Source organism: Tenrec ecaudatus, chromosome 13, assembly GCF_050624435.1.
Source record: "Tenrec ecaudatus isolate mTenEca1 chromosome 13, mTenEca1.hap1, whole genome shotgun sequence".
Classification (NCBI taxonomy): Eukaryota; Metazoa; Chordata; class Mammalia; order Afrosoricida; family Tenrecidae; genus Tenrec; species Tenrec ecaudatus.
This window is the reverse complement of record NC_134542.1, coordinates 36,204,548-36,221,504: the sequence shown is the minus strand read 5'-3', so window position 1 is coordinate 36,221,504 and position 16,957 is coordinate 36,204,548. Positions and strand designations below refer to the sequence as shown.

General features: G+C 39.3%; 1 protein-coding gene across 3 annotated transcripts in view; it reads left to right on the top strand.

Moving 5' to 3' along the window:
• The window catches only part of FAM117B (family with sequence similarity 117 member B), an 85,636-nt gene that overhangs the window by 63,242 nt on the left and 5,437 nt on the right, over positions 1–16,957 (top strand). For 2 of the 3 annotated variants that reach the window (XM_075529363.1, XM_075529361.1), the window contains exons 6-7: positions 16–241; positions 5,636–5,756. In XM_075529363.1, coding sequence (XP_075385478.1) covers positions 16–241; positions 5,636–5,756 — 347 coding nt within the window. The remainder of the gene's footprint in view (positions 1–15; positions 242–5,635; positions 5,757–16,957) is intronic. The other variant, XM_075529362.1, reaches the window with a different exon arrangement.

The following is a 16,957-nucleotide window of genomic DNA, read 5'->3' as shown; positions in this document are numbered from 1 at the left end:
AAAACTCTTTAACAGCCACAAGATATTCCAGATGGCCACCGTGCCCCTCCACCCCTTGTGCAGAGAAGCAGCAGCACACGCAGCATCGACACCCAGACCCCGGGCGGGGCAGACAGGGGAAGCAACAACAGCAGCCGCTCTCAGTCTGTGTCCCCCACATCGTTCCTCACCATCTCCAATGAAGGTAGTGAAGAGAGCCCTTGTTCAGCTGATGACCTGCTTGTTGATCCTAGGGATAAAGGTACAATGCTGGAGGAATTTGTAACTAGATGATGGATGGTGATTACCACCCATTTTGTCCTCTCTCTCTTCATTTTCTTGTAGAAAACAAACTCTTGAGACTAGTAAGGTATTTTCTTTGCATTGTGTTAAAAACAGGCTTAAAAATTATCTTCTATTAAGATTTACAGCTTTGGAGTCGGCCGCTGCCAGGGAGAGGGCAGCTGGTGGAGGTGCCAGGCTCAAGGGAAGTGCACAACCTGTGCTCTGCCACGTGCGCCCCATATGGGTCTGCCAGGGAACCCACAGTTCACTCTCTCTCAGTTCCCTCTACTGAGCACCCTCCCTGCTGCCGGCTCTTCATAAAGCAGGCCATACGACCCAGAGAAGAATCCAGCATCGCTCTGAGCTACAGCCTCTTCCGAGGTTCCCCAACTCCCACCGGACCCTCGTTTGTTCTTCTGGCACTTCCTCTTTCCTGCCCAACATGCAGGGCCCCCTGAGAAAGGTCTGCTGGGTGTGCGGAGACCAGCCCTACCCTCCAGCTCGGGGCAGCGCCGGTAGCGCTGAGCGAGACGGCTACTTGCTGCTAAGGTTTTCCTTTGGGGGGGTGGTTTCCTCTGGGAGGGGCTCGCAGCTGTCCTTCCCAGTAATTTCCACCACCAAAAAAAAAAAGATTTACAGCTTTGGAAACCCAGAGGTTCTACTCTGCCTTATGAGAGTTGCTATGAATAAGAATTGACACCCCGGCAGTGGTTTTAGTTTATTTGCACTGTTAAGCTACTTGTGCAAGTTAAAAATAGAGCCTAAAGACATAAGCAGTATGTATTTTAATTACAATATTGTTACCTTTAAAACCTTTGTGTGGACCAAAGCAGTATTTTATAGCATATACTTGCAGTCATATGAAAATGTATATGTAAATTCTATAGTGCAGTTCAGTACTTGTTTAGAACCTACCACGTGCAGTGTGTTGAATGCGCTAAAACATCTTATTATATGACTGATCAATGTTATTAATAAGACTAGCAAGTTCATAGAGTATAAAATTCTCTGAAGAAGGCACTTCAAATTATTTATAGCTATGAACTGTTGTTGTTTGGATATTTTGTAGTAAGTCTGCTAAAACATAGCTGTTAAATCTGACCCCTAAGTTCTATTTTCGTATTAGTATCTTGTAAGAACTCCTTAAGTGTTGTACTCTATGGCATTTGACAGAAAATGGTTCCCACTGTTGACCACTGGGTCAAGGATCCCTGATGACACAGTGGTTGTAGCCTCAGCTATAATAAAAAGGTTAACAGAACCCACCGGTTGCTCTGAAGGAGAAGTGCATTCTGCTTCCATAGAGACTTAACGTAGAAACTGAGTACTTTACTCTGTCCTGTGGGGTCACTGTGAGTCAAAATTGACAGGGGTAGTGGTTTGGTTGGTGTGTTAGTCTGGGTACATTAGAGAAATAAATCCACAGAATCTCATATGTATAGGAGAGTTTTATATAAGGAGTAAGTGAACATCAAGAAACCATCCCAGCCCAGTGCTACCCAAGCCCACAAGTCCAACATTAGCCCGTATGTCCGACACCAATCCACAAAGTCATCCTCCACCTTACAAAACATACCCAGTGATGCCATCTGTAAGCGGAAAGCTGAATCAGTGAATGTGTAAGCATCTCAGCACTGGCAGAGGTCTCCACACTGCTGCTCCAGCACCCAGGGCCTGCCTTGGGCTAGGTCCATGCGGCTTCTCATTAGGGATGTCTCACAAGAAGTGAGCCTTGCCAGCTGAAGCAGGGAACTGGCTAAGGCAGCTGCACCCTGGTCCAACCATCTGAAAGTGAGAGACCTGAGAACTAGAAAGGCGAGGCTCACCGAGCCATTTATCCCTCTGCCCCTCAATTAATCCCACATGTGTTTATCAGTCAGGTTGGCACAATTAACTATCTAAGTTGGTGACTGGTTAGTTCCTTTGAATTTCTATCCTAAGAAAATAGTGCTACTACTTTCAAGTAATTGTAGCTTGCCTGACATAGCTGAAATGTTTAATGCAATTATGTAATATGTAGAGAATTTTAGGTTAAAAAGATAGAAACGGTAAACATTAGCACTTAACAGGAATATCAGTAAAAATGTCTTTTGAATAGGGTGAGTTTAGAAAGATGTTTACATTTTTAATTAGAATTTGAAGGAAACTTTGTACATTTTAAGTAAGGCAAATTGCAAAGGGAAATCTTTACCATCTACTAGCGTATAGGGTTACACAAAGTAGAACTTTTAAGAAGGACAACAGCCTTTTCCCAAGAAGTATGTGGTACAGAAGTCAGCACTAAACTTACAGGATGAGGAGAGGGGCCGGCATGCCGTGCCCACACGGAAGCAAACCAAGAAGGAAAAAGATGGAGTGAGGGACTAGATCCCATACTGGCACACCAAACCCTGACGACAACATCCCTGCACGGAGCTGCTGAGGCACAGAGAGCACTGCAGGGTTGACAACAACTCGAGTCATGATGTTCCCTCGCTGGAGCACACCACAACAGAGGACAATACTGGGCTCACATGGGAGGGAGGGAGTCCGGTCTGACCTCCTCACAGTGAGAGTGAACCAAGAAGGGAACATAACAGATTAGCAACAGGAGCAAAGCAAAGCCACAAAGCCCCTGAGGAGCTCCCAAAATAGACCGCAGGCTAGGAGGGGAAGTTCCCAGAACTCCCCAGGACCGGTGGGGAGATAGTCATAAAGGTCAACAGACAGATCTGGAATTCTGTATGCTCTTTCAGTTTTTTACTAGTTATTTTATTTTCTCTTTTTATACGATTTTTTGTTTTCTATTTGGTTAGGTTCCATCATTGTTGTTTTGCCTAACTATATAAAATAGGCATTGGAAGCAAGCCTGAGGAGAAAGCAATGGGACCTACAGTTCCCGAGGGACTTGGGTGGAGGAGGAAGCAGGGGAAGGGAGCGGTGAGCAAACAACCCCATAGATGGGAACAACTAGGGAATTAAAATCAAGTAGTAGGGGGAAGTAGAGATAAGAGACAGGAGAAGGTCAAGCTTGATCCGTGGGCCAGGATGAAGTTAAAAGGAAACAGGAAAGATGTACGAAGCAAAGCTGTGGATAAAGGTGAAAACATAGGTGTGTACATATGTAAATATGTTAATTCATAAAAATGGAGGTATTGGTCTGTGTACATATATGGCAATACATTGAGGAATTGGACGAACTTTGGGTCTCTGTTCAAGCCCTCAATGCAAGAACACTTTGTTCTTACATCCTGCCATTCTGTGATGCTCACCCTCCCAAATGATCTCTGAAGACAAAATGGGTACATAAACAAATGTGAAGAAAGTGGATACTGCCTGGCTAGCAAAAGATAGAGCGTCTGGGGTTTTAAAGGTTTTAAAGTTAAACAATCAGCCATCTAGCAGAGAAGCAACAAGCTCACATGTCAGAAGCACATCAACCTGTGTGATCATGAGGTATCTATGGGATCAGGTCACAGGCACCAGAAGACCTAAAACAAACATAGTGTTGAGAATTAGGGGTCAGAACAGAGCCCTAAAACCCATCTGTAGACAACAGGACATCCCCTCACATAAGAGTCACAAGGAAGGGAGGAGTCAACTAAGGTGTAGTATAGCACCAATGAAGCACACAATAGTCTTCTGGTTCTTTGAAGCTTCTTCACCCTCAACTATCATGACCCCAGTCTCCTGCCTTTCAGTTCTGGTTAGTCCAGAGCATGTACACTGGTACAGATAAGAGCTCATGACACATGGAATCTGGGTCAGATAAACCCCTCAGGAACAAATGGGAATAACAATACCAGGAGAGTAGGGAGAAGGAACGGGGAACTGATCACAGTGATCCACACATAAATACACCACCATCCCACCCCACCCCCAGTGGATAAAAATCAGAAATGTGGCTGAAGGGAGACGGTGGTCAGTGTGAGATGTCAAAGTAGCAATTTGGCATTTATCAAGGGGGCACAAATGTGGGAGAGTGGGAAAAGGAGGGGAAAAAGAAAAAAAGCAGCTGATACCAAGGGCTCAAATAGATAGTACCATACATACTCGAGTATAAGCTGAGGTACCTACTTATTACCTGGGAAACCAGAAAAACTGATTGACTCGAGTATAAGCCTAGGGTGGAAAATGCAGAAGCTATTGTTGAGTTTCAATAATCAAAACAAATGAAAATAAAATTATTAAAAATTGAGATATCGGTGGGGTAATGTATTTAAATGTTTATTTTAAATAAAAAGGACAACAAGTCATTTAACATTAGTAAACCAGCACAGTAAGTAGAAAATAGGTTCAACAAAAACAATAAGGTATCAACAATGATACCTTAAGAGTACTATTCCCTGAGCTCCATCAGCAACCAAGCTGCTGTCATGTTCATACAAAGCACAGTCTTCACTGCCATCCATAGCTTTACTAATACTACATTTCTGGAAGGCACGTCACACCATGTCTTCTGGAATATCTTCCCATGCATCTCAAACCCACTTTGCTATTAACTCTATGTCAGACTTCATGAGATTTCCTCCTTTTGTTAGTCGGGCTTGACCAGATGTGAATAAACAAACATTCAAAGCCCTGTAGTGTGAGTGGGGCTTTGAGTGAACAGCGGAGAAATGGCAATCACCCACAAGATAACGGGCGCTAGTCCCGTTACCTAAGGTGGGGGACAGAGAGATGTTGCACCTCGCTGGGGTACCACTGACCCATGTATAAGTCGAACCCGTTTTTCAGCACATTTTTTGTGCTGAAAAACTCGGTTCGTACACGAGTATATACAGTAAATGTTTAGAAAATGATGGCAACATATATAAAAATGGGTTTGATACAATTGATGTATGGATTGTTATAAGAGCTATAAAAGCCCTCAATAAAATGGTCTTTTAATAAATGAATAAATGCTTTCTCTCAACACTAGAAAAAGGACAACATGTAAATTCACAGTGAGACATTCTGCAGAGCAGACCCCAGTGACAAAGTACTTCAGATATTTGTACTTGGAACAATGGAAGTAGTGTTTGAGGTTATGTTCTGTGGACAGACTAGAAATAAGGCAGCCAGTGAGGGGAGCATTTGGGGCTACAGATTAGGTGATGCTGACATAGTCTTGAGGGAAAATGTAAATGACACAAAAATAAAAATAATAGTTTACGTTTGTTTAGTAAGCAGTAATTAGCTCCTATTTAAATTAGAAATCGTGTTAGGATTAGAATTAGGTAGACAAAAGTTTTTTTTTTAACCCTTACCCAATTCATTAAAACAACAACAAACATTATTTCTGTGCTCAAGTAGTTTATGGTATAAAAAGAATCTAGGAACAATTATAGTACAGTCTGATTATATATATTTATGTAATAATATTAATAATCCAATATGTCATTTCTTTCAGAAAATGGAAATAATTCTCCTTTGCCCAAATATGCAACGTCACCAAAACCTAACAACAGTTATATGTTCAAAAGGGAGCCTCCCGAGGGCTGTGAAAGAGTCAAAGTCTTTGAGGAATGTTCGTAAGTACACTTCCTTCCCAATTTACCTTAGAATTTGCAGGTAAATTAAAAGGACAGTGGTCACTCCTACCTCTACCATTCAGGTTCTAGAGTTGTTAAGATTTTGTCATACTTGCTGTGTATAGTGGTTTTTTTGCTTTTGCTGACCTGTTTGAAAATAAGTTGCAGGCATCGTGACATTTAAACCCTAATTACATTTTAACATTCCTTTCTTAAAATCAGCTGTAGTACTCCTACCCAGTTCCCACTGAATTAACTGACATATCGTAACCCTCTTATGTGCCATAATAGAATTGTGCACGTGGGCTATTTTTTCAGAAATAAAATGCCAACGCTTTCTGCTGAGATGCCTCTGGGTGAACTTGAATCTCCAACCTTTCAGTTAGCAGTTGAGTGCAGAAACTGCACAACTCAGATTCCCTGGTTGGTAATCAAATTTCCATATTTGACTCCAAAGTATCTTTTGGTTTGGCTTTTGACCCTGTATTCAGTCATGTTCACACATTAAATAGTGTAGGATATTTATTGAAGGTTAGTCACCACAGATTTCTCTCCTCCTTTTAAGGATCAACTATTATTCTATTTTTCTCTTTGGGGCTCTAGTTTCTATAAACTTTTTTTAAATAGTCTGCCAGAATCCTATTACTTTGCATAATAATATTACTTTCATGAAGAAAATATAAGAAGTAGAATATGGAAGTAAAGTAACTGGTTTGAATGGTAGTCAGTCACTTAAACTCATATATAGACAGTTTTTCGCTTACATATGTCTACCTGACTTAATTATAACCATAGTTATTAACCCCAGTAAAGCCTATTAGTACTAAATATTCAAGGTACTTTCAATGGGTTGGTAATACCAAGCAGATGCTACTTTGCAATGCTCATTAAAACACTTACTGTTATTATTGTATTGAATATGTGTATTTGGAAGTATTTTTAATGTTTTTATGCATAGAAAGGTACACTGTAAGTGCTTACTAAGACAAACTTCAGACTGACTAGAGTTACATATAAGGCCATACCAATTGCTCTGACTTAAATTTGATGAATGGAACTTATTAGTACTCTTGGGACTACCTGTACTGTGTTACCTTGTACTATAATTAGTTGCTCCCTATTTAAGCTTGTAATTCTCTCAATATGCAGCCTGGTGTTTTTGTTAGTGATGTCTTGCTGTTTTACAAGTGGTGGCTATTGGTTTTGAAGTAGGTATTAGACTGAGAAAACTAAGTGATGAACAGATTTAGGGACACGGTGCTTATGACCCTCCATTATCACTCTGACTGCCAGTCTGTGAGCCCCCTTTGCCCTTTTCTCACTGTGAAACCTGAAACACAATGTGAAGATTGTCTGATCTCCTCCACTTGAATATGGCATCCTTTTGTTCCCTTTATGTGGCCCCTCCTGCCAGTGTTTCCTTTAACCTGAATTCTGAGTAATCTTGCCACACACACAGAGAGCATGGCCTTAGAATCTCTTTAATTCTCTATGAGGAAACACCAGCTGTCAGTTTCCCATCTGTGTCTGTGACAGTAATTGAAAAAGTGTTTTAGGAAATGCTGATTTAGTTTTTCTACCATGTTGCTATAAGTTCTGACTGGGTCAACAAGAGAGTTTTAGCCAGTATTTCTCTAGATTTGTTCCGTGGACTCGTTGTATCATAATGACCTGGACTGTAGATTAAAATGACCGTTTTCCAGGCCCTATCTCATACCTGGTGATTCAATAAATATGGGGATATAGGGGTGAATTACTCATTTTTAATGATATACTTTTTATGGTTAGTTTTTAAATACTATCATAAATTTTTCCATGAGTTTGTAAGAAATACGGTGTTTGGGTCATTCAAATAAATAGAAGTCAGTTGGTCTAAGTGGTCATTTTCACCTTTGGGTTCTTTGATTTACTCATTGGCAGGTAGGATTTGCCTTTATTGTTGTGCGGTTCCATCCAATAGTGGCTCTCTCGGCAGTATAACAAAATGCTGCTTAGGTCAGAGTGTTTGAGCCCGTTGTTGCAGCCACTGTGCCAGTCTGTCTCCTTATGTGGGTCTTTCATGATGTTCTCCCAGAAACTGGTTGCTTCTGAAGTCTTACCATTCTTACTTCTAAGGGACATTCTGAGTGTACTTTTTCCAAGACAAGATTTGTTTATGCTTTTGATATTCTGTCGTATTTATAATATTTTTGCCAGCACCACCATTCAAATGCACTTTCCTTCCTTTTCCCTTCCTTTCTCATTGCATGCTTAGGAGCTGAATGAAGACTGCTTCGGTCAGGTATACCTTAGGCTTCCAAGTGTGATGCTTTCACTTTTTAGGGTTTCAGCATTTGATTTCTTAACTGCTGCTCCCATGGGGCATTGATATTGGTCTGAGCAAAATGAAATCTTTAATAATTGCAGTATTTTCTATTTATTTTACTGGTCCAATTGTGATGGGTTTTTTTAGTGTTGATGTTAGGCATCGGACTACTAACTACAAGGGTTGGTGGTTCTAACCCACCAGCCGTTCCATGGGAGAAAGATGAAGGTGCCTGCTCCTGTAAAGAGTGGAGTTTCGGACACTAGGTAGAGTCTTTCTGAGTTGGAATTGAATCAGTGGCAGGGAATTTGATGTTGAGATGTAATCCATACTGAAAGCTGTATGTAGTCTTTGATCCTTAGCAAGTACTCCCAAGTCCTCATCTGCACGATTTCCTTAAGTGCAAAAAAATGGGTGCTTAGCGCAAATGCAAATTGAAATTTTTAGAAATCACTTTACTATTGTTTAATTTTGTTGTCAATATATGTTAGCATTTGTTAATTAAATATTTCTCAAGTGTACAACTTATTGATCTCAACTGTGTTAATGATGTACAATCATCTCCCAATACTTATTGGAGTAGATAATCCATCAGCAGTGGGAATATTTATAAGTTGATGTCCTGTGTTGTGTGCCTTAGTTGATTACATTTGGGGAATTTGAGAACTTAATATCTAGGCTCTGTTAGAATATTATTTGTGTCTAAAGAGAGAGATGATAGGGATGTGTATATGTATTAATGCCAAACTAGTCAAAATTAACAGCACAAAGTATTAGACATCTACCATTAAGGTGAAGGTAGATTTTAGATCCCAATAAAAAAATCATAGCTTGCTCAAAAAACACTTTTCTTTTTAAGGTCTTATTTTTGGCTTAAAGTAGTAATCCTAACCTGAAAGGGGATTGGATGGACAGGTAGAGTGGAAATGAGGGGATTATGATTTCCAGAAAGGTATCGTAACCTGGAGATATAGGGAAAGACCAAATTTTGCACTTTTATCTTTTGTGTTCACTATCTTGCTTTTGCTGTGTCATGCCACCCCACATTTCCAAACCCAGTGCCACCCTGTTAATGTTGACGTATAGAGACCCTGTAGAGCAGAGTTGAACTAACTGCTCTTTAGGGTTTCTGAGACTATAAATCGTTATAGGAGCATACAACCTCAGCTTTCTCCTGTGAAACAGCTGAAAAGTTTGAACCACTGACCTGGCTGTTATCCGCCTAGCACTTAACCTACTGCCCCACTAGAGTTACACCTAGTAAGTCTGTTTTAATAAAGTCAAATATGCTGTTTCCTGATTCCAACTAGAAAAATATTTTTGTACTTTAATGCACAGTATAGAGAAATTTTGGTTTTTATTACTTTTTTAGCCTCTCCCGCTTCCTCTTTCTTCCTCTTTTCTCTCTTTCGAATTATATAATAATCTTGGAACTGGAAACCACCATTTTCTTTGCTGATGATTTATACCTGAATTGAAAAAGAAAAATCAAGCAAATCTTTAAAAGCAGATACAAAGAATTCCTTGCATCAATATGTAAATAACTATAATTGTCCACCCTGTCCATTCTCCAGAACATCAGTTAGCAAATAATTTTATCTACTTTGAGACACAGTCTTTTTGGAATAATTGTTAAGAAATAATTTTAAACCAGTGCTGAAATGTTAATTCCCTTTGTATGGTTCTTACATTGAAGAATGCTTCTGTTAGTCTAAAAGTAGGTTACATAGGGTGGATAATGTTGACTGTGGTTAGGATTATGCTACTGGACACATGTTCACACTCTGGAGAGTAAGTATTCTTGGAGGGTTGGGACAGGGACTAGTATGCAAGTACAGAGGCATTTTTTTTTTGGTGCTTTCACTGTTACTTTTTTATTTCTTGATCCGGGTACTAATCATTAGTGTTGATGGTAGTCTATGTGAGATATGTTATAAGTCTGTTTTCTTGAACACTTCATGGAAGTTTAACTTTTTATATCCCTGTCATTGAAAATAAAACGGTTTTCCAGATCAAGAACATCCATCAGTCAGGAAGCTTATTTGTATTCCAGAAATGCAAAGTTTCAGCTTTAAAATTCATTCGAGCCAGGTGTATTATGTTAGTTTTAACAAAGTAACCTCTCTCAATCAAATAACTTAATAAATACGTAGGCCTCATTTGGGAAGGGTGTGTAAAAATTGAGTATCCTTTTACCCCTGCTAATACTAGGGTGAAGAAGGCTGTTAATCTAGAAATTCACTCTCCAAAGGAAAAATGCAAGCATTTATTTAATTATGGAAATGTAACCTCAACTTCTTTCCTTTAAGGAATTTGAAACTCTACTCTCAGATGATAAAAAACAGATCGGTATTTGCTTTTCTTACAAGAAATACGTCCAAATGTGTTTGTGGCACTAAAAGCACTAGGTTTAATGGAGGTTATGTTGTATTTGAGAAGGAACAACACTTGAGTAGAACATTATTTACCGATGGACTTCTTAATTTTTTCCCTTTTATATTCCCAAAGCTACTATCTATGGGAAATATTTACTATTAGGACTCACAGAACATTGATGATTGTGGAACACACTATCCTCTGATAATATCTTTTTTCTGATAATATCTTTTGTTTAATAATTCTTTCTTCTTCCAGTCCAGATACTACTTCCTTTGGGAAGCTTTCTCGCCTACCCCACTCCTACCTCCATGCCACTGGTTCTCTGCTCCATTGTGCTTAACTCTAAACCTTTTACAAGCCATTTGGATCACATCATCCTCTTGTAGCAATTCTTAACCTTTTGGAACTATGGACCCCTTTGGCAGTCTAGTGAAGTTTAAGGATCTCTTTTCAGGATAATAGTTTGAAATTCATAAAATAAATATAGAATTACAAAAGAGAATTATATTGGAATATACCGCTGTCTCCTGCAAATTTAGTGCAGATATGGCCCACTTATATTCTTAATGAACTGCATTGGTATGTGGAGAGCTAAGGACCATCTTTTTTTTTAAGGACTATACTTTTTTGTTTTTTTTATTATCACTTTTTATTTTAAAATTTAAGCTGACAATCTTATCTCTTACCTGGAGTATTATCTTCACTTCTATTTAATTTAATAATTGATCTAATTGGGTTTACATATGCCAATTTTTGTTTTCATTTTATTGGGCACTCATGCAGCTATCACAATCCATACATCCATCCACTGTGTCAAGCACATTTTTACATTTGTTGCCACCATCATTCTTAAAGCATTTTCTTTCTACTTGAGCCTTTGATAACAGCTCTTCGTTTTTCCCCTCCCTTTCCCACCCTCCCACCCTCATGGACCCTTGTAATTTATAAATTATTACTTTTGCATGTCTTATATCAAACGATGTCTCCCTTCATCCACTTTTCTGTTGTTCATCCCAGGGACGGGGGCGTTATACATTGATCATTGTGATCTACCCCACCTTACCCTTACCCTCTTAGTATTACTACTCTCATTATTGATCCTGACGGATTTGTCCTGGATTCTCTGTGTTTCCAGCTCTTATCTGTACCTGTGTACATGCTCTGGTCTAGCCAAACTTGTAAGGTAGAATTGGGTTCATGGTAGTGGTGGGGAGAAAGCATTACAGAGCTAGAGGAAAGATGTATGTTTCAGCGGTGCTATCCTGCACCCTGACTGGCTCGTCTCCTCCTGGGACTCTCCTGTAAGGGGATGTCCAGTTTTCTACAAATGAGCTGGGGTTTTCCACTTCACTCTCCCTCTCATTCATTCAATTGATAAGATTTTTTGTTCTGGGTTTTTGATGCGTGATACCTGATCCCATTGACACCTCCTGATCACACGTGATCATGAAGAAGCTGGTGTGCTTCTTCCATATGGATTTTGTTGCTTCTCAGCTGGTTGGCCGCTTGTTTGTCTTCAAATCTTTAAGACCCAGACGCTCTAGTTTTTGGCCGGGCACCATCAGCTTTCTTCACCACATTTGCTATGCACCCATTTTATCTTCAGTGTTTGGGTCAGGAAGGAGAGCATCATGGAATGCCAGATTATTAGAACAAAATGTTGAGGGAGTACTTGAATAGAGACTCATTGTCTGCTACCTTAATACTTAACATATAGTATGATCTATTGCCCTATCATTACATGTAAATGTTTATATATGTGCCTATATTTAGACCTCTATAAATGTCCTTTGTCTCCTAGTTCTTTCCTCTATTTCCTTTTACTCTTGTCCTACTATCATGTTCGACCTTCATTCGGGTTTCAGTAATTCCTGTAGGTTACATTGCCCTTGATCAAGACCTACTAGGCATCCTACGCCCTCTTCACTATCAAATCTAGATCGCTTGTTCCCTTGTCCCTGGGTTTGTTAACACCCACTTCCTTTCCTCGCCTCCCTTCTCCCTTGTGAGAACTTTAGTTTTATCCTATGACCATAGGACCTTTTATTCCAGTTTTGAGATTTATCCAAACTTAGTTTCTTTGGATTTTTGTGGCATTTCCATGCTATTTTATTTATTTATTTTAATGTTCAAAATGAACTTTTGTGTCACTAAAGACTCCAGGTCTACTTCTATCTCCATTTTCAGACATTCATACCAATATTTAGATCTAAGGAATCTAGAGAGGGGTTTGGTTGGTTGGTTGGTTTGTGGGGAGGGTCTCCCAGATAGCAATTTTCATTTTATTTAAAATATTTTTTCTTGTTAAACCTTCCGTTTCCTTTTGGGGGGGGGGTACTCTCACTTCTTCTTTTTCCTATTTCCAGCCACAGGCCTGGCATCCTGATAGTCTTTATTGGTATATAAACCACTTTTTTCCTTTGTTTTTATAACAGTAAGTTTCTTTATTATAATAGTAGTGATATTAAATGTTTATATATGTAAGATGACTGAGTTTGCTAAGCATAATGTTTTCCAGTTTTGCCCAGATCTTGTTTTTAAAAGACTTATCATTGTTTTTTATTGATGCATTAAATTCTATAATATGAATGTACTAGAGCTTCTTTATCCATTCCTTTATAGTTGAGGTTTTGTGTTTCCATGTTTTTGTGGAAACTGCTTCTGTAAACTTAGGTATACATATGCCAGTTTGTGTTACATTAATTTCTTTGAAGTATATACCCAGTAGAGACGCTGTTGGATCACAAGGCACTTTGATGTGCTTTGTTTAATGAAGCGCCATGCTGATTTTCATAATGGTTTGACAATTCTGCAGTCCCACCAGCAATGTGAAAGCATTCCTCTCCACATTTTCTCCAATGTTTGTTTATTTCTGTTTTATTGAATTTGCCAAAGGTCTCGGTGTGAGGTGATAGCTCGTTTTGTGTTTTTCTTACTGCTAATGTTTGCAAACATTTCTGCATATGGTTGTTGGCCCGCCTGGATGTTGTCTCCGGTAAATTGCCCATTCATGCCTTTGTGACCATTTTTTATTTACTTGTATTTTCCTTGTTAAGATCTTGTTAAGATGTATTTTATTTTTATTGTCAAGATGTTTCTTGTTGAGATGTTTTCTGTAGGTTTTGGAGATTGGTCCTTTATCTGATATATTATTACTGAATATCCCCAATATGTGGCTTATCTGTTGACTCTCTTGATGAAGCCTTTTGTTGTGCATAGTTGTCATATTTTAGTAGGTCCTAGTTCTTTGTCTTGTCTCCCATAGGGTGGATATTTTTCATTGTGTTTGACAGTGTATTTGTTTATACCTTGTTATTAGGGTCCTTAAGTTTGTCCCTCTTTTTTCATTGATGCTCTTAATTATTGTGTGATTTATATTTAGCTCTCTGATCCATCTTGAGTATGTTTTTGTACATGATGTGAGGTATGGGTCTCGTTTCATTCTTTTGCACTTTTTCTAGCACCATTTCTTGAAAAGGCTATCTCTTGCTCATTTAATGTGTGTTATTTCTTTATAAAATATTAGATGCCTATAGATACTTGGTTATATAGCTGAGTTTTCATCCTATCTAACATTGTACCAGTACCAGGCTGTTGATTACCATGCCTATATAGTAGGTTTTAAAGTCTGGGAATGAAAGGCCTACTACTTTGTTTTTATTTTTTAATAGTGTTTTATTCATCCTAGATTTCATCTCTTTCCATATAAAGTTGGTAATTTTTCCATTTCTTTGAAGAATTGTGCTGAGGTTTGGATCAGAATTGCATTGAATTTATAAAGAAATTTTGGTAATACTGGCATTTTCACAATATTTACTCTGCCTGTCTAGGACCATGGTAACTTGTTGCATTTGTATAGGTTCCTTTTGGTTTCTTGAAGGAGTATTTCATAGTTTTCTTTGTATAAGTGTTTTGTTTCTCTGATAAAACTTATTCCTAAATATTTTATCTTTTGTTATAGTTACTGTAAATGGTATTAATGTCTTTTTTCCCCCCCGGTATCATCCTTAATATACAATAATCCAGCTGATTTCTGCATATTGATCTAATAGCCTGCTCTAAGACCAAATTTTTTAAATTAGTTTAAGCAATTGTTTAACTGAATCTTTGTGGCCTTCTATATATGTCATCTGCAAGTGAAGAGATTTTTTTCTTCTGTGCCTATGTGAATACCTTTCATTTCTCTTTGTTGTCTATGGCTGTAGCAAAAACTTCCAGAACTACATTAAATAAAAGTAGTGATAAGGGCAACCTTGATTAGTTTTATTGAAGGGTAAATGATTTCAATTTATCTTCATTAAGTGACATGCAGGCTATTGGTTTCACATATGTGATATTTATTATGTTGAGAAATTTTCCTTCTCTGCCTATTTTGTTGAATGATTTTTATCAGAAATGGATGTTGAATTTTGTCAAATGCCTTTTGTGCATCAGTTGATACTGTCCTACTTTATTTTATTTCTGGGATGAATTACATTGTTTTTTGTTTTTTTTTTAAACAATTTATTAGGGGCTCATACAACTCTTATCACAGTCCATACATATACATACATCAATTGTATAAAGCACATCTGTACATTCTTTGCCCTAATCATTTTCTTTTTATTCTCTCCTCTTTTCTTTTTTTACAATTTATTAGGGGCTCATACAACTCTTATCACAATCCATACATATACATACATCAATTGTATAAAGCACATCCATACATTCCCTGCCCCATTCATTCTCAAAGCATTTGCTCTCCACTTAAGCCCTTTGCATCAGGTCCTCTTTTTTTCCCCTCCCTCCTCACTACCCCCTCCCTCATGAGCCCTTGATAATTTATAGATTATTATTTTGTCATATCTTGCCTTATCCGGCATCTCCCTTCACCCCCTTTTCTGTTGTCCGTCTCCCAGGGAGGAGGTCACATGTAGATCCTTGTAATCGGTTCCCCCTTTCCAACCCACTCACCCTCTACTCTTCCAGTATCGCCCCTCACACCCCTGGTCTTGAAGGGATCATCCACTCTGGATTCCCTGTGCCTCCAGCTCCTATATGCACCAGTGTAGAACCTCTGCTCTGTCCATACTTGCAAGGTAGAATTCGGATCATGGTAGTTGAGGGGGAGGAAGCATTTGGGATCTTGGGGAAAGCTGTATTCTTCATCGGTGCTACATCGCACCCTGACTGACTCATCTCCTCCCCTAGACCCCTCTGTGAGGGGATCTCCAGTGGTTGACAAATGAGCTTTGAGTCTCCACTCTGCACTTCCCCCTTCATTCTCTATGGTAAGATTTTTTTTTAAATGATGATGCCTTATCCCTGATCCCTTTGGCACCTCATGATCCCATAGGCTGGTGTGCTTCTTCCATGTGGGCTTGGTTGCTTCTGAGTAAGATGGCCGCTTGTTTACCTTCAAGCCTTTAAGACCCCAGACACTATCTGTTTTGATAGCCGGACACCATCAACTTTCTTCGCCACATTTGATTATAAACCCGTTTATCCTCAGCGATCGTATTATGGAGGTGTGCAGCCAATGATATGATTTTTTGTTCTGTGATGCCTAATAACTAATCCCTTCGGGACCACGTGATCACACAGGCTGGAGTGTTCTTCCATGTGGGCTTTGTTGCTTCTGAGCTAAATGGCCGCTTGTTTATCTTCAAGCCTTTAAGATCCCAGATACTATCTCTTTTGATAGCCGGGCACCATCAGCTTTCTTCATCACATTTACTTGTTCACCTGCTTTGACTTCAGCAGTTGTGTTAGGAGGGTGAGCATCATAGAATGCCAATTTAAAAGAAGAAAGTATTCATGCATTGAGGGAGTGCTTGAGTAGAGGCCCAAGGTCCTTCCGCCACCTTAATACTAAACCTATAAATATAGACACATAGATCTATTTCCCCATCCTCATATATATATTTGCATGTACATGTCTTTGTCTAGACCTCTATAAATGCCCTTTGACTCCTAGCTCTTTCCTCTATTTCCCTTGACTTTCCTCCTGCCCCACTATCATGCTCCATCCTCACCTGGGTTACAGCTATACCTCTTCTTTATGTAACCTTACCCTTGATCATTCCTTACCTGGCCTGCCACTCCCCCCTCACCACCAATTTGGATCCCATGTCGTTCCCTTGTCCCTGTGTTTGTTAACACCACTTCCTTACCCCCCACCTCCCCCTATCCCAAGTCTCCCCAGAACTGTCGGTCCCGTTGTTTTTCCTCCAGATAGTTCATCCAGCCTGTCTTATTTACACAGACCTGTGGAGATAATAACATGCACAAAAACAAGAAAGAGGAAAACAAAGCAACAGTATACAACCAGACAACAAAACAACAACAATAAACCACTGACAAAGAACAAAACAAAACACATCAAGAAAGAAAAGCTTGTAGTTAGTTCAAGGATCGTTTGTTGGCCTTTAGGAGTGTTTTCCAGTCCAGTCTGTTGGGGCACCACGCCCTGGCCCCAAAGTCCACTTTCAGCATTCCCTGGGGACCTTGCCACTCCATTCCCTTGCTATTCCTCTGC